Source organism: Hyaena hyaena, unplaced genomic scaffold (assembly GCF_003009895.1).
Source record: "Hyaena hyaena isolate Hyena2069 unplaced genomic scaffold, ASM300989v1 scaffold_748, whole genome shotgun sequence".
In the NCBI taxonomy this organism is placed as follows: Eukaryota; Metazoa; Chordata; class Mammalia; order Carnivora; family Hyaenidae; genus Hyaena; species Hyaena hyaena.
This window is the reverse complement of record NW_024081382.1, coordinates 810,397-827,962: the sequence shown is the minus strand read 5'-3', so window position 1 is coordinate 827,962 and position 17,566 is coordinate 810,397. Positions and strand designations below refer to the sequence as shown.

At 40.0% G+C, this 17,566-nt stretch overlaps 1 protein-coding gene and 1 pseudogene across 1 annotated transcript in view; one reads left to right on the top strand and one right to left on the bottom strand.

Annotated features, from left to right (window-relative positions):
• Positions 1-17,566, top strand: part of DDX1 (DEAD-box helicase 1) — a 35,341-nt gene that overhangs the window by 2,077 nt on the left and 15,698 nt on the right. Inside the window, exons 2-14 of the mRNA XM_039218317.1 lie at positions 1,291-1,342; positions 1,634-1,697; positions 2,602-2,631; positions 3,618-3,714; positions 5,965-6,012; positions 7,705-7,788; positions 8,017-8,100; positions 8,484-8,560; positions 9,235-9,307; positions 10,968-11,044; positions 11,157-11,271; positions 12,014-12,152; positions 17,506-17,566. Of these exons, the coding sequence (XP_039074248.1) occupies positions 1,291-1,342; positions 1,634-1,697; positions 2,602-2,631; positions 3,618-3,714; positions 5,965-6,012; positions 7,705-7,788; positions 8,017-8,100; positions 8,484-8,560; positions 9,235-9,307; positions 10,968-11,044; positions 11,157-11,271; positions 12,014-12,152; positions 17,506-17,566 (1,001 nt within the window). The remainder of the gene's footprint in view (positions 1-1,290; positions 1,343-1,633; positions 1,698-2,601; positions 2,632-3,617; positions 3,715-5,964; positions 6,013-7,704; positions 7,789-8,016; positions 8,101-8,483; positions 8,561-9,234; positions 9,308-10,967; positions 11,045-11,156; positions 11,272-12,013; positions 12,153-17,505) is intronic.
• Positions 14,446-15,377, bottom strand: LOC120221050 (annotated as a pseudogene).

Here is a 17,566-nt window from a genome sequence, read left to right as displayed (position 1 = left end):
TTTTTTAAGCAGTTTGCATTGTAGAGAGAATATAGCTAGACCCTAATGGGAACAATTCTTAGAAAGGTCTGCTTGGATATACACAGCTTTAGATCTTGATTAGTTTTTTCAATTTGTGGCTTTTCCTGGGGAGATTAGAGGTAGGAGAACCTTTTTTGAAAACGATTTTCATACTTTCCCATGTCATCAGTACTTATATTAACTAGTTCACTGTGTACTGAAGTTTTAGTGTTGCCTATTGTGTTAATTGCTAGTATGATTCTCACCTGATGCAAAGAAAAAGCAGTTTTTGCAGTGGATATATTAAATTTACATATTCCTTTTCACAATGATAAGAAATAAACAATTTCCCTTAAAAATTTTGGGAAAAAAAATCCCAGATTGGTTATCCCTGGGATTTAGGAATGTTTGAGTATTGTTAAATTTTTAATAGAAATATATATTTTTGTAATAATAATAATAAAAGTTGCATTTTTGTAAATGCAGACTTAAAAACCACTTACTTGGAAAGGAGATTTACACAATCCAATTACTCCGTGTGTGCCTCTACAGTTCATTTGAGAAATGACCAAAAAAAAAAAAAAAGACAAAATTCAATCGGATATAGCCCAATCTATTCATTTAGAACTGGCTTCAAAGTGAATTATTCAAATATGTGAACAATTAAGAATAGTAGTTATTCAGCAGTGATTTCTGATTACCCAAGTTTTCACCACTGGCCCTTCCCTTTCCAGTTAGCTGGAGTTTGATTCTGGCTGCCAGTAAGTGCGGGCCTCTCTCCCCACTTGTACATTTTTCTCAGGTCGCTGAGGCTAATCGCTTGGTCCTCGGATTGTCAAGGTGCATAACTTCCTCATTGTCTCTAGATCAAAGAACCATCACGTTGGTCAAGAAAGAATCTTCTCTCCAAGTCTGGTCGATTTGTCTTCACTAGTCCTAGGAAGGAAGCACTGGCTGGTGGCTACTGTGTATCGCATGTTTTTATCTGTAATCTTCCTGTAGCTCTACAACGCAGATCCTCTCCCTCTGATTTTATGTGGAAGAAACAGGGTTATAGCTTTGCAAGCTGTAGAGCGTGCCAGGGTAACACTGCTCGTGAGTGAGAGTTTAAACATGAACTCAAGTCTTTCTCCAAAACAATGCTATTTTAACAGGGCCATACGCAGCAGGTACTGAAGCATGGCTGTGCTTCAAAGCCTCTTCCCTGTTCTCAGAACAGTCATTTTAAGAGCAATTGAATTTAATTTAATTTAGTGTACTCCATTTCTTAAAATTAATTTTTGTTTTCAGAGATGGGAGTTATGCCTGAGATTGCTCAAGCTGTAGAAGAGATGGATTGGCTGTAAGTACATAAAACGTAAATGTGCCTGTGACAGAACATTCAGTAATTTAAATTGCAGTTGCTAGAGATTGTAGCAAGTATTTTTCAGTCTAGTGGGTAAGTAAAATTCAGTTTGTCTTATGCTTCTCTAGAAAGCTTCCTTTTAAAACTTTGATATATTTTTAGTTGGAAAAGATTGCTGCTGTTTACCAAATAAAATTCTCTTTTAGATTCATAGTTTAACATGACTTATTTGGCTAAAATGATTTTTTTTTAAACTAACTAAGATTCTTCAAAATATCATTCTTTTAGTCTCCCAACTGATATCCAGGCCGAATCTATCCCATTGATCCTAGGAGGCGGTGATGTACTTATGGTATGTTTGTACTTGGTGAGGCATTTCTGAGTCGAGGACACACGGTTCTAGGGCTGTTTGTGGCCACTTTAAGAGCTCCCTAGGCTTGAAAAGGATACTTTCACCAAATTATTTTCATTCATAAACGTTTAGGATACATATACAGCATTCGAAGTACAGAGGTGAAGTTGTGGGGAACCCAGAGGTGGATAAGATGCACTCTTTACTCTTGAGAAACTTAAAGCCTGTAGCCCAGTAAGACAGGTGCACAGAGAAGTGTCATACAAGAGGCTCTATTTGGGGAAAAGAGATTTTGGACAAAGGAAAGATGAAAGAGAAAATCTTATAAGTAGAGAGTGTATCAACAAAAGCAGTGAGAAAGAGGTGCAGGAGGCGACCCCTGAGTAGTTCAGTTTGCTGGTAGCATAAGATGTGTGTGTTGGGGACGGGGGGCGGGGGGGTGCGCGTAACTTGGCATAAGATGGGAAGTCCATAGTGGGTCAAATTATTTGGGCTCTTTCTCAAGTGTCATGTTAGAGAATTGGTGTTTGTTGGCAGTGGGGATCACTGGACATTTTTAAGTGGGGATGTGTCACATAGTTATGGCTGTTTATGAAGACTAGTTTGATAGCAGCTTATAGTATAGCTCGGAGATGAGACACTGTTAGGTTACTTCTGTAATGATCTAGGTTAGAATGATGAGGGCTTGGATTTGAATGGTGGCAGTGTGCAGAGAGGAGAGAGCAGGTCTCTGGGATGGGAGGGAAGTGACAAGACAAAAGAGTTGGCTGCAGAAACCTGAGTCATCTAGAGGCGCGGTGACAATCGGGGTAGCAGGTCAAGTCGTAAGGATTTCTATATAGTGTCATGTCAATTTGACTTTTTTAATTGACAAGTTATAAAATCAACTTTTTTTTTCATTTAGGCTGCAGAAACAGGAAGTGGAAAAACTGGTGTAAGTAATAAACTTAAATTGATTACTTTGTAAGAGTTAGTTTTTTTTAAGATTATTTATTTTGAGAGATAGTGCAAGTGCATGTATGCAAGAGCAGGGGAGAGGCAGAGAGAGAGGGAGAGAGAGTCTCCAGCAGGCTCCCTGCTCAGTGTGGCTCTCACGACTGTGAGATAATGACCTGAGCTGAAATCAAAAGATGCTCAACTGACTGAGCCCCCCAGGTGCCCTTGTAAGAGTTAATTTTTAAAGTAAGTTTGAACCATTTTTACTTTGAAATATTTAATAAAACAACCTTTCCCAAAACGTAAGGAATTGAGGGGCGTCTGGGTGGCCAAGCCCGACTTTGGCTCGGGTCCTGAGTTCCAGCTCTGTGTCGGGCTCGCTGCTGCCGGCACCTGGCCTGCTTGGGATGCTCTGTCTCCCTCTCTCTGTCCTGTCGCTGGCACGCACGCGTGCACACACACATGCTCTCCCTCAAAAATGAACAAACACTTAAAAGAAATGTAAGGAATTGAGTGCCACCAAGAGTGATATTCTTGTTGCCAGATAATTGTGAAGTAAGATCTACAAGAGTATACCTTGAAAGAGTACAGTTTTAAACTGATGTTGTATAATGAGTTACAGTATCTTCTGTATTTACACTTATTCTGAATTTTAATGCAATGGGTCTATAATAAAGAGGCTGAAAATAGGGGTTGCTCTCCTGTTGGCCTGGACCAGAGAAGTCGTGTGTCAGCTTGGAAGGTATATTTCCGCTTGAGTTTAGGCTAGTTCTGCGTTGTTCATTGTTATGGGCTATCAGCTGCCTCCTTTCTCCTAATTTAATCAACTCTTGTTACCTTGCTGGTATTTTGGGTTTGGGCAAATAAAATTAGAGTAGCAGTCTGGAATATGTAATTACTTAACGTGTATGCATAACATCTGTAACATTGATAAACTCATTAATATTTGAATACTAATGTAGAGAACAATTGTTTCTTTGACAGGCCTTCAGTATTCCAGTTATCCAGATAGTTTATGAAACTCTGAAAGACCAACAGGAAGGCAAAAAAGGAAAAACAACAATTAAAACTGGTGCTTCAGGTAATTTTTGCATAGTAATATTTACCTTTCGCATAAAAATAGTGATTCTCATTCCTGGCATTGACAGATGGGAGGTCAGAGTGTGTGTGTATTTTTATTGTCAATATCTGGGGGGAGGGGTGTTGGCATTTGCTGCCTTGGAAACCAGTAATACTAAATGTCATTTATAGCATGAACAGTGAAAGATTGTCCTTCTAGGGGCACCTGGGTGGCTTAGTCGGTTAAGCGTCCGAATTCGGCTCAGGTCATGATCTCATGGTGCGTGGGTTCGAGCCTCGCGTCGGGCTCTGTGCTGACAGCTAGCTCAGAGCCTGGAGCCTGTTTCAGATTCTGTGTCTCCTCTCTCTCTGCTCTCCCTGGCTCACCCTCTGTCTCTCTTCCTCTCTCTCTGCTCTCCCCAGCTCACCCTCTGTCTCTCTTTCTCTCTCAAAAATAAACATTAAAAAAAATTATTGTCACTCCTTATAATAATAGTGCTCTCTTTAAGAGAACACTGGCATTTTTGAAATAATTTTAATGTTTTTCTTAATAGTCTTTATGTCTAATATTAAAGATACATTGGTATAGTATTTTACAAAAGTATTAAGGATTTTATTAAAAGATTGATGGAGTAAAAATCCACGATGGTGGGAAATACTGCCTTCCACAGGGAAAAGAGGCATGCATTTTCTCTTTAACATAAGAAAGGGATCCAGGAAGTTAAAATGCAAAGTATAAATTTTAAAGTCAGTTTCTTCTGTTTGGTCTCATTTACCTGGAGAACAGTCTTTTACTAGGATTTCTGGTTGTATCTGTTCTGTTAACAGTCTTTCCTCATCTGTAAATTGTGTTGCTTTTGTTAAATGGTTCTGAATTCCATTCCACCTTGAGTAACCTTATGATTTTGTTAAAACTTTGACAAAAATTATTCCATTTTTTATATCACGTTTGTTTCATGGTATAAAACAGGATTGTGACATAATTGCAAGCTTCAGTGGAGTGAACTGGGTGTCTCAACGTTTTTTCTTCTCTGTAATTTGGAGGTAACAGTGTTGCGTAGCTCATAGAATGAACTCATCTGTAGAGGTGTTGTGAGGTGATGGATATGAATATGAAGTCTTTAGGCTATTGGCCTCCTCAAAAGTAGTTTCAAACTTGGGACGACTGTAAACCATCTTTTATGAGAGATGGTGTTAAAGGAGAATGTTTCCAAAAGAGGATAGTCAGAACGATGGTAGTTTCTAATATGATAGCCTGTGAGGAATAAACTAACCAGATATTTATTTATTTGAAATGCTTATTTATTTATTTTGAGAGAGAGAGAGAAAGAGAGAGAGTGCATGAGCGGGGAGGGGCAGAGAGAGAGTGGGAGATTCCCAAGCAGGCTCTGCCCTATTAATATGGGAACCTGAATCAGGTCTCAATGCCTTGAACTGGGAGATCAAGAAACTAGACGTTTAAACATAGAGAAACAAGTAAAAAAGTGATGGGATAATTGTTAAATCATTGAAGGAATCTGTCTGGAGAGAAAATAATTGTTCTAGAAAGCAGCAGGACTAATTAGAAATAACCTAATGAAAGTTTCTGTTTAAATACTTACTAGTTACTTGATTGAGCCCACAATGAAAGAGAGAGCCTCAAGAGAAAGTTACTTTTTCGTCAGAGTGTTTAAGCAGACGATAGGTATCATTTGACCACAAATAATCTAGGAAAGACGTCTATACTGGGCAGGAAATTGGGCCTGAATATATGTAGAGTTCTCTAGCTATTACAGTTCTTTGATTATCCATAGACTACTAAGATGTTTTTGAAAAGAAAAATGCTGATCCCATGCAAGGGAGGAGGAAAAAAAAATGGTGACTTTTGAATGTGATATTAAAATAAAGGACTTTAAAAAAAAATGATAGTGATACTTAACTAGCCCTGATATTTTGGTCAGTTATTTCCATTATGATTGTAATTAAGTTGTTTAGTTACAAAAAACTTTATCAGTGCCTTCGTAGTTCTGAGAAGGATCAGTTTCCTCTACTGCAAAGTGCGGCGAGGGAAGTAGGAGAAAAGGTTTTAGCCCAGAAAGCCCGTAATTATTGCCTTTGACCTGTTTCAATTTTCACTTACAATTTTGCCTTTAATAAAATCAGCAAAGCTTTTACTTGAACATTCTAAATAATGTGTAAAACCATATTAAATCTAGAGGAATTAAGGTATATAAAATACTTGGCTTGTTTTTTAGAGAATTTTCAATTTCATATGTTTGTAACTTATTTTTAGTGCTCAACAAATGGCAAATGAACCCATACGACAGAGGCTCTGCTTTTGGTAAGTAGATAGATTTTTCCTAACCCAAATAGGAAACTTGGAAATTGTAAAAGATAGACGTGTGTTTGCTTCATGTTTAAGAACATATGTGGAAAAGATGCCACAGAAAAAAGTCAGTAGATCCCCCCCCCCCCCAAAAAAAAAGTACAGAAAGAACACTTGCAATGTTGATGAAAGATACAGAATACTTATACACTGGTGAGGGGGTCTTGTGTAGATAACGTATTAAGTCACCTGTTTTGGTAAGAAAGATAACCAGTAACAAAAGTGGGTAAAAGATGTGAATAGGCAGTGCACAGAAGAGCAAATCCAAATGATAATAAGCGTTCAAAGATAATGTTTATAGATAGTGGGTAAATGGAAATTAAAGTTACAGTGAGGTATTATTTTATATACATTTGATTGGCAAGAATCAAATACAGTGATGACCAACCTAATAAATTATTGCCTTTTTGGAAAGCACTTCTGCATTACCAATTAAAATTAAAAATATGTGTACACTTCTGGAAGGTCTAGCTCATTGGAATAAAAGTGCCAGTGTGTGAGGACGTACATGCAGAGCTGTTTGGTGCAGCATTATCTGTAATGGTACAAACTGATGAGAATGAATGTTGCTATTGCCCAGAGATTGGTTAGCCAGGATGAGGGTGTATCTGAGGACCATTGTGTGGCCACCATAGAGAATGAAGCAGACCTATCGTGCTGACTTGAAGAAGTTTCACCAGTGAGCGTGTGGAATCCTGCCCCAAACAGACCAACCAACACCCCTAAGTGTTGCTCTCCACCACGTGACTTCTACTGTACATAAAGTTTGCGTCTGTCTACGTGCATAAAGAATTTTAAATATAGAAAGTTTAAGGATTTGCTTAGATAACTTTTAAAAAGTTCAAAGTTTTATAGAATGTAGTGCCCACATGAATAAGAATTTATACTTTGAATAAATAATTTAATCTCTGATCGAAGTAAAATGTGTGTTGAGATGCTTCTCCTGAAGGTTCGTTCTGCGTTCAGGTAGGGAATGTGGGTCGTCAGCCTGAGCTGGGACAGAAGTTACAGTTTCTTTCCAGGACAGACAAAGGCCGTATGCTTTACTTAGAGCCAGTAAGCACTAATACGCACTGTGACTGACTGTGAGGGATAGTCACTTTTTAGGGTCCTAATATTAGCAAAGGACAACCACAGGCTTATTTATTTGGGCTTTTCCCTGCCTTCTCTGCGGTTTCTGGATTCATGGTTTGGGGAACAAGCCAGAGATAATTCCTGTTTTTCTTTTAGTGTAGTTTTCACTCAAGCTCCAATATAAGCCTAAAGTCAGAACAGTCAGTATGGATGAGTGAGTGTTGCATCACCTCTGAGTGTCTACTTCCTTAAAAGACTCCGGAGAATGTTGTGTTGATGATGTGGCTACCTTCTCAGCATGAGTGAGATTAGGTGCCGTGTTGACTGCTTTCCAGACTTGATTCAGTAAAGTCTCATCCAAGTTAATAGATGGCAGTATAGAAGCTAGTCTGCCACATGGCTACCACCTTGCAGGGGATGAATAAGGGTGATATTTATGGGGAAGATCTTACTACTCAGGATCAGTAAGTCTCAGTGTCTGGAACATTGCAACAGGGAAAGAATTATTGGTGATATTGAATGCTTAATTTATATAATTGCACAGACGTGGTTTTTCATTTTTCTCAACTCCAGCAATTGGGTCAGACGGTCTTTGTTGTCAGAGCCGAGAAGTGAAGGAGTGGCACGGGTGCCGAGCGACTAAGGGATTGACGAAAGGTACTTCAGTAGCATTTGTCCTTGTCTCAACTTGTGTCTTAATTTAATCATACGTGGACTTTCCTGCTGTAGCTTTAAGTAAGGGTCTGAAAAGATTTCTACTGTTAAAAAAGATAGACAATTCTTCATTTGGAACATACGGATAGTAATTCAACAACAGTGGGAAAGTGGCTGCATGGCAAAGGAATCGTAGGTGTGTATAAATCTCAAAGTATTTTGCCCTTACAGGGAAGCACTACTATGAAGTGTCCTGTCATGACCAAGGATTGTGCAGAGTTGGGTGGTCTTCCATGCAGGCTTCCTTAGACCTAGGTAAGCGTTTCTAGAATAAACTGAATTTACAGATTTATGTGTGTGGATTGTTGACATTTTATTACAGTGGGGAGCAAAACAATGAGTGTAACCGTACAAAATTTATATTTTCAAGACTTGGAAATAATAAATTTATGTATACTCACTGTGTTCCAGAAAGATTTGAAGTATTAAAAAATACATACTGTAACAGTATAAAATGAGGAAGAGTAAGGTAAAGGTTAAGAGTGAAATCAGAGGAAAGTTAGCATGGACAGATGTGTCCCACACTGTGTTGCACAGATGCTTCAAGTTATGCTGGGCTTGTGAGCTGCTTTTATGGGCGGAACGTTGACTTTTACATTTACTCGTAGCACATAAATAATGCGCATTTTAAAATCTAGGTACTGACAAGTTTGGATTTGGCTTTGGTGGAACAGGAAAGAAATCCCATAATAAACAATTTGATAATTATGGAGAGGTGAGTTGCATTCTCAACCTAATTGTAGCGTCACTAAGTTCCCTCGCATGCTTACCTGATCACTGATGACATGACTGGGATATCAGAGTGACTCTCAAATTCAAGTGGATTTTCAGAATGTTTTCCACAGAAAGTTTGGATTTAGATTTCAGTGAAGAAATGTTATAAAATGAGATAAATATTTTCCCCTTAGGCCATTTATCAGCCTCTACAAAGTCTATTACTTTGTTTTCTGTTTTTATCCATTTTGATTTAGGCTTTGACTTGAATGCCTATGTTCTTCTCATTTCTTGATTTTGATCATGAAAATCTAATCGTGAATCTAGTTTTTAATATGGATGAGCCTGAAAATCCTGTTGATTCTAAAAAGCCTGTCATGATGTCTCTGCTGCCACATATGATGTGCTGTAATGGGCAATTTTGTTTGTTTTGTTTTCAAAGATTTTAAGTAATCTCTGTACCCAGCATGGGACTTAAACTCATGACACCAAGATCAAGGCTCTCATGCTCCACTGACTGAGCCAGTCAGGCACCTCTCATAGCATTTTTAAGCACCTACATTAGTGCTTCAAGGAATTATTTTAAAGAATTGACATGTACTTTTGATGTAGCTGTATGTGAACTTTTAACTTTATGATTTTTGCATTATGATTTTACACTTTCTGCTTTTCTAGGAATTCACTATGCATGATACCATTGGATGTTACCTAGATATAGATAAAGGGCATGTCAAATTCTCCAAAAATGGTAAGCTTTCTATGGATTGTCTTATTAGAGAAGATACATGATAACAAATATTTATAATTTATAATTCCCTTACGCTCTTCTTCAGTTCTCCCTCCCTGTCTTTCCTTTGAATCAGTACTACTGAGCATTTCCTCTATGCCAGGCACACTGGTAGGTGCTAAAGATAGAGTAGAAGATGGAGTAGACCAACACATTTACTCTTGTGAGGCTTACCTACCAGTGGGGGGAGACAAATGCATAACATGGTAGGTGGGGACCTGTGCCCTGAAGGAGATAATAATCAGGGTAAGGCAATGGAGGGTGATAACAGTCTAGGGCTCTGCTACTTTATACAGGGTTGTCAGAAAAGCCACCTCTGATAAGGTGACATTTGAGTAGTGATCCAAATGAATTGGGTGGTGGGCCGCGCAAAAAATCTCCAAGTGTTTCGAGGAGAGTGAACAGTAAATGCAACGGCGCTGAGATGAAAGTGTGCTTGAGGTATTTGAGTAACAGTGAGGAGGCCAGTGGGGCTGGAGAACACTGGGCATGGAGAGGAGTGGTGGAATGTTAGGTCAGTTGAGGTAGTGAGGCCCTTTAGGATAGGGCGTTATTGGCTGTGATACAAAGTTTTTGAGTGAGATTGGAAGCCATTAGGGTCTTGAGTAGAGAATTGGTATCTTAGGATATCATTATGGCTTCTGTGTTACAAATGAGTGGCGAGGGTGCTGGCAGTAGATAGGGAGCCATTTGGATGCTGGGGTTTCTATTTGGGGCATATTAAATTGGAGATACTTAGTATACACCTAAGTGGTAAAGTCAAGTAAGTGGTTAAATGTGTAAGCGTCCGGGTTGGAGATACACCTTTGGGAGACATTGTCTTAGCGATGATATTTAAAGCTGGAGGATGGGATGAGATCATCTAGAGAATGAGAGTAGATGAGGAATAGGAGAGATCTGGGGTCTGGGGTGTTTCTGTGGCTAGAGGTGGGCAGATTGAGGAGGATCCAGCAGAGGCGAAGGAGGAGGAAAGCCAGGAGGAGAAGCAAGAGGGATCGAGGTCCTGCAGTCCAGGTGAAGGAAGTATTTGAAGGAGGAGGGAATAGTCATACTGTGTCCAGAGCTGCTGATGGTGTAGCCTGGGAAGGTGACGGATGAGAATTAACCACCGGGTTTGGCAAGTGGATATCACTGATGAGCTGGAGAAGGACCTCTTTTAGTGAGCGTGATGGGTGAGTTGGGGGAGCCTGATGGAGACTCACTTTAATAGAGAATGGGATGACATGAAGCGACACAGTGAAATCGCAGATCAGGGAGTTTTACTACAAAAGAAAAAAAAAATAGAAGGTAAATGGAGGAAGATGTGGATTCAAGGAGGTTGTCTGCATCTTAATATGGGAGCTCTTACAGCGTGCTTGTATGCCACGGAAGGTCTAGTTGAAGTGTCTAATGGAAGTGATCCAGTAGGAAGGGAATGATTAGAAATATAGGGGGCAGAAAGTAGGGGCCACTTTTAGGAAAGTAAAAAAGTGAAGAGTTTGGCATTAGGCAGCACAATTTATCCATGGGAACAGGACACAAAAACATGAATGCAGTTAGGTTGATAGATGGCGATGGTGCGAGTGTGTGGAAGTTCTTTTATGATAGTTTCAGTTTTTCTCTCTCTCTTTCTTATTTTAAGGAAAAGACCTTGGTTTGGCATTTGAAATCCCACCACATATGAAGAACCAAGCCCTCTTTCCTGCTTGTGTTTTGAAGGTAATTAGAACAATGTTGCTATGATTATAAGCTATTCTGATCTGCATTATTTTGTGCTGGTTAGTTTGCTAGTAGGTTAAGAATTTTCATTTTCTCCTTTATTCATTGCTAGAATGCTGAACTAAAATTTAACTTCGGTGAAGAAGAATTTAAGTTTCCACCGAAAGATGGTTTTGTTGCTCTTTCCAAGGCAGCGGAGGGTTATGTTGTCAAATCGCAGCACACAGGTACTGTGCCTGATGAGACGGGGTTTCACGACTGGGGTGCTGGGGGAAAGTCCAGTACGGAGGCATCTCATCGTGAGTGGGTTACATGTGCTCCCTTTGCTTGTCTAGTCACACATCTTTACTTAACATGTTGGTAAAATCCAGTTTCAAACCCAATTCATAAACTCCTGAGTATTCGGTTTCACTGTAGGCATCCTGGGGAACCCGATCGCGATGATGTCTGGTCTTTCTAGACTTGTGCTTATTCTGTGCTGCGGCGCCGTGTCGGGTGCTTTACCTGGATTGGTGTTCACGGCCCTGTAAGGTAGCACTCTGCCCATTTTACAGACAAGACCTCGAGGAGTAGGGACTTGACATAACTTGTTCAAGGTCACACATAACAAGTAAGTGGAAGAGCTGAATTTAAACCCAAGCAGTTCGAGCCTGGAGCTCATGCTCTTAGCCACTGTGTTGCCTAATCTATTTCAGTTATTTAAAGTAAATACATTTCATACCTTGTTTACTTTATCACAAAACATATCAGTTGCATTTATTGCAAGTAAATTTAAAGAAGATTCTTTAAGGAATCTGAAGATTCCTTAAGATTCATTTTAGAAATTTTAGCTTTGTTTTGTGACCATCTCCTATACTTTTTAACAGTTGTTATTGAAAACTTTGAAATGGGATATTTGCGCTCGTGCTTTACCAATAAAAGTATTGAGGTGTGATTTGAATGTGTTCCAATCATTTCTGTTTTCTTAAGGTAACGCGCAGGTGGCACAGACGAAGTTTCTCCCCAATGCTCCCAAAGCTCTCATCGTCGAGCCCTCCCGAGAGTTAGCGGAGCAAACTCTGAATAACGTCAAGCAGTTTAAGAAATACATTGATAACCCTAAATTAAGGTAAAGCTTCCTTTTGTGTTCAAATGCCTATTGTTTGTAGGTTTGCGATGTTTTGGAAAAAGAATGAAAGAAAAACAATGAGATAGGAATTCAGTATGCCTACATATGCACAAGTGTGAGTGTTTGATGATTTAACTTTGATACATGGTAGCAATTACTTGTTATATAAAACTCCTGTTTGGTCAGTTCAATAAAAAGTAAATGGAGATTTTACTCTTCCATGAAGTGTGATGGTTTGCAAAACTATCAGAGTAAAAATTAAATTTTTAAAAAATGTTTATTTATTTTGAGAGAGAGAGAGAAAGAGAGTGTGGAAGAGGGGCAGAGAGAGAAAGGGAGAGAGAAAGTCCCAAGTAGGCCTCTCTCTCAGTGCAGAGCCTGATGCGGGGCTCAATCCCACAACCCTGGGATCATGACCTGAGCTGAAATTAAGAGTTGGATGCTTAGCCGGCTGAGGCCCCCAGGCGCCCCTGCACACTGTCCTAAGGAAGCGGTTCGTTCAGTGTGAGACGTGTCACTGCATTCACACAGAGGGCCTGTCGCTGTGTCTGGCGTGCTGGCACCCAGCTTGGGGAGGGTGAGTGCAGCCAGTCTCCCAGTGGTGAGGGATGAGGACTTTCCGTCTGGGCACACGGGCCGCTCCCTCCCCGGGCACAGGGCTCCTCCTGCGCTGCAGGGACACCACGACTTCAGGGGTCTGGGGAGCTTCCTGCTCAGTGACAGTCCCTCTTGTTTTGAGAAAGGCCGTGCCTTATAAACTGCTTACTCTCTGAGTTGATTTGTCACTTGATTTTTGCTAATTTTGCTTTGTGCCTTTTTTTATTGAAACAATTCACACACCATAAAATTCCCCGTTTAAAGCGTCCAGTTCGGTGGTTCTTGGCTTGGTCAGGTTGTGCCGCCGTCACTACTGGCAGTTTCAGAAGCCCGGGATTGCTGACCTCACGCAGGACCATCTTCGTAATACTGATGTTTCTTCCACGTTAAACCTATTCAGGGATGAGTTAGACCTGATACAACTTTGTAGGTGAAATAGTTCCTAGTTTTGTTTAGGGACTGATGATGTTGCTCATTTGGGAACTGTTTGAATACCTACCACGTGTGAAGTCTCCGGCTCAGGGTCAGGAACTAACAGTGAGAAAGTTTTGCTTCCGCAGAATTAAGCGTGGGAGTGTGGGGGTGGTGTGAAAGGGAGAGACAACAGAACAAGTTGGGCAAAATGCCTTCCGGATGAGATCAGGGCATCTGCTTTGGGTGCGGGACTCAGAATTTGTAGGAATGTTTTTGGAAGAATGTAAAATGCTATTATGAATTGATTTTTCTGCTATAGTTACGTGTAAAGGTTATCATGTGTGTGGACAGGGACTGGAAGGGAAGATGACTAATAAAATCTATTTATTAAGATGGTAAAATTCTGAGTTACTCATTTTGGTATTCTCTGCAAACGAGCCTTCCTTGACAGCCCAGCTCCAGTTCCCATCTGTGAGGCTAACCTAACTGTTCCAGGCCAGTCCTTTCTCCTTCCTTAGATACCGCTGACTGTGTGCCTTCATCCTTACACACTGTCATGTGCTGGTGGTCCTTGTTTTAAATAAGCACAGCTTTGCTCATCCTAACTTAGTTTTACACTGCTTAAGGCAGGGGCTGTTCTTTTATATTCCTCCAGTCTACAGTGCTTTGTACACAAGCATAGATCGGTGTGTGTGTGTGTATCTTCTGCTACATTTATAGGGATAAGTATATCTGATTGAGATTATGGATAAGAGTCAAGCATTGTGGGAGATGAAATGATAGATTTAGGACCATCGTCTCCAAACCTGGGAAGTTTAGGGCCTTATTTAATGATACAGATGTATTGGTTGGTCCTCTCCTGAATGTACTGAATCAGAATTTCCAGGGAAGAGGAATTAGAACTTTGTAGTTTTCTTGAGAAAGAATGGCAGCTCTTCCAGACGATCCTTTTAGAGACATTCTGAAATCTGGTATTATCAGATTTAGGAGACATAAAGGCTCTAATATAGTAGGTGATTAGGGAAGATGCCAAGACCGTGGACATTCACAGGCTGGAAGTCTCTGTGTTGTTTATTTTTACTATCCAAGTTGCTCAAGATGAAGATAGGAAGCCATAAATCCAATTTTTAATCAGCCTTAGAATTATAAGACTCTGTTAAGGTCATCTTTCTTTTTTTTTCCTTTCCTTTTCTTTTCTTTTTTTTTTTTTTTTTAGCTGTTTGGTGAATAAGTTTATTATTGTCTTTACCTGGAAAATCTTCATAGAAAATTGTGGTTTGGTTTATTGGCTCTCAGCGGCCCACTCCTGAGATCCAAGGAAGCTTGCCTTCTTCTGAGCTACCTGCTCTTTGTTCAGGGCAAGAGACATTTTGGGATGGTTCCACCTCTTTTTAGCTTCTTCCTTAGGCTTCTTCTCATAGGTTGGATTCTCTTGTATAGGACTGTGAGCTTTCTTACACATCTCCTCCATCATGTGTGGAGTTAACATTGTTCTTCGGTGTTGGGAAAATTGTTTCTCAGAAGTGTCTTCGTCTTCTTCTACTAGGTAACTCATATAATCTGCAACGTTCCAACCCATGATGTGCTTTTGATGTCCTCCTGCATTGGATTCCTTGCTCTCTGAATCATAAGCAGGGAATCACTTGGTACTGTGAGGAATAGACAGGCCTCCATCTGCAGCTCCCTTGAGGGGCCCCTAAACTTATCTCCAGTAGTAGCTCTGGCAGGCCCTGCATCCAGGTAGCAGGCGAAGGCACCATGTGGACCACTGGTGCTTTCCACATTGTATTCGTCTCCAGTCACCTCCACTTGGCTTTCACAGGTCTTGTCCATATCAAACCTGTTGAGAAGTCTGCAGGCCAGCAGCGGGCTGGTACGGTATGCTTAATTTCTCAGGCCAAACTTCACACATCTTTGGGAGTTCATGAGCATGAGCTGCACAGACTATCATGTCTCCTGTTTGGGCACAAGCAGTCTGACCAATGATCTCCTTGATGGTTACATGAGCTATCATCCTGTGTTTAGGTGTGTGGTATTTATCTTTATCCCAAGTTACCAAGTGTTTCCAAGCATATTAGTCAGTTTTACCCTCTTGTCATCTTCTAAATTTCACTTGGTATCTCTTGCGGTAAGCCTTATTCTTGACAACTTTAACAGATTCCATCCTGCAGGACAGAGACCCTGTCATCTACTTTCTTAGTGTTTTCTGGTATTTTTAAAAAACTGATCAAATAAGAATAAAATAAGTAAAGGAAGATGTTTGACAGATATGTCTGATTGAAAGTTATCTGGCTGCGTTGAAAGTAATTTTGTCTGCTTTATAAAAAGGAGACAGTCTTGGGGCACCTGAGTGGCTCAGTCAGTTGAGCATCCAACTCTTGATTTCAGCTCAGGTCATGATCTCACGGTTCTTATGTTCTAGCCCCATTTTGGGCTCTGTGCTGAGGGTGTGGAGCGTGCCTGGGATTCTCTCCCCACACCCCCACTCCTGCTCTGCCCCTGCCCCACACTTGTGTGTGTGTGTGTGTGTATACTCTCTCTCTCTCAAAAATTAATGAATATTTAAAGAAAAAAAAGACAATCTTTTTGTAAATAGCTTTAGTGAGATCTAATTTACATATCATACAATCTACTGCTTAAAGCGTACAGATTGCTTTTAGTTTTTATTATATTCACAGAGATGTGCCACTGTCACCAAAACCAATTTTTAAACCTTTTCATCACACTCAAAAGAAGCAATGTACCCATGAACAGCCATTCCATTTCCTCATAACCTTCCTACTAGGCAACCCCTGATTTATTTTCTCTCTGTAGATTTGCCTTTTTTGGACATTTTACATGAATGGGATTGGATGATATATGCTCATTTATGACTGGCTTTTCTCACTTAGCATGTGTTCAGGATTTGTTCATGATGCAGCATGTATCAGTGCTTAGTTCTTTTTTTATTGCCAAAAAGTATCTCATTAGATGCATGTGCCATATTTTTGTTTGTCCATTTATCCATTTATTAGTTGATGGACATTGGGTTGTTACCACTTTTTCGCTACTGTGCTGTGAACATTAGTGTGCTAGTTTTTGTGTGGACATCATTTTTATTTCTCCTGGATCTGTACCGGGGAGTGGAATTGCTGGCTGTAGCTTCGTGTGTGGTGTTTTCAGGAGCCATCTGACTGTTCTAAGTAACACCACCGTTTTACATGCCTGCTAGTAACGTACAGGGGTTCCAAATCCTCATCAACATTCTCTCTTACTTTGATTATAGCCATCCTTGTGGCTGTGCAGTGGTATCTTATTGTGGCTTTCATTTGCATTTTCCTGATCGCTAGTAATGTTGAATATCTTTTTTTGTGCTTATTGGCCATTTGTAATCTCCAGATTCTTTGCCCATTTTTCAGTTGAGTTGTCTTTTCGTTGTTGAGTTATAAGTTCTTCATATATTGATACACATGTAATATTATTTATTAGGTATATGGTTTGCAAATATTTTTGCTCATTTGGAGGGATGAGCAGATATTTTTGCTCATTTGGTGGGATGTCTTTTCACTCTTTTGGTAATGTCTTTGAAGCACAAAAGTTTTTAATATTGATGAAGTTCAACTTACCTGGTTTTCATCTCTTGGTTTTTGTTTTTGGAGTATGATGAGACTTTGCGTAACCCAAGGTTATGAAAATTTACTCCTATGTTTTCTTCAGAGAGTTTAATGGTTTTGTATCTTACAGTTGCATCTGTGATTCATTTTGAGTTAATCTTTGTGTGTAGTGTAGAAAAGACGGTTAATTTGACCCTTTGGCATGTGTGTATCCGTACGTTCCAGCACCCCATAGAATTGCCCTGGCATAAGGTGGTCTTTTTAAACCTAAACATTAAAAAAATATATATGTGGAATGAGAAAAATTCAAACAATACTAAAGAATATCTGGTGAAACGTAAGTCTCCTTTCATCTCCCAGTTTTTAGTTATCGTACCTGGGGGCAGCTTTTAAAACTTGATGTTCATGTATTCTTTCTGAGACATCTTATGCACATAGAACCACAGACATCTAAGAAGGTAGCTTGAAAGCAGATTTTGGAGCACCAGGAGTTTTCCGAACACAGGGAGCTACGGAGATGTTTTCTGTGCTCTGAGCTCTCACACCCTGCTCGCACTTCAGCCTGCCCTCGCATGTGAGCGGCTGCGCGGAATGAAGTGCTTGCTTCCCGAGCTTCTCCAGGCTTTTGTGGTACATTCTTCTCAGTTACTTACTCAGCCTTCGTTTCCTTTGAAAAGAAATGGATGCAAGTCAAACAATGAAGCGAGTTTTAATCTTTTTCTACATTGTCATGATGGTATTTATTTCAGGGAGCTTCTGATAATTGGAGGTGTTGCCGCACGAGATCAGCTCTCTGTTTTGGATAATGGG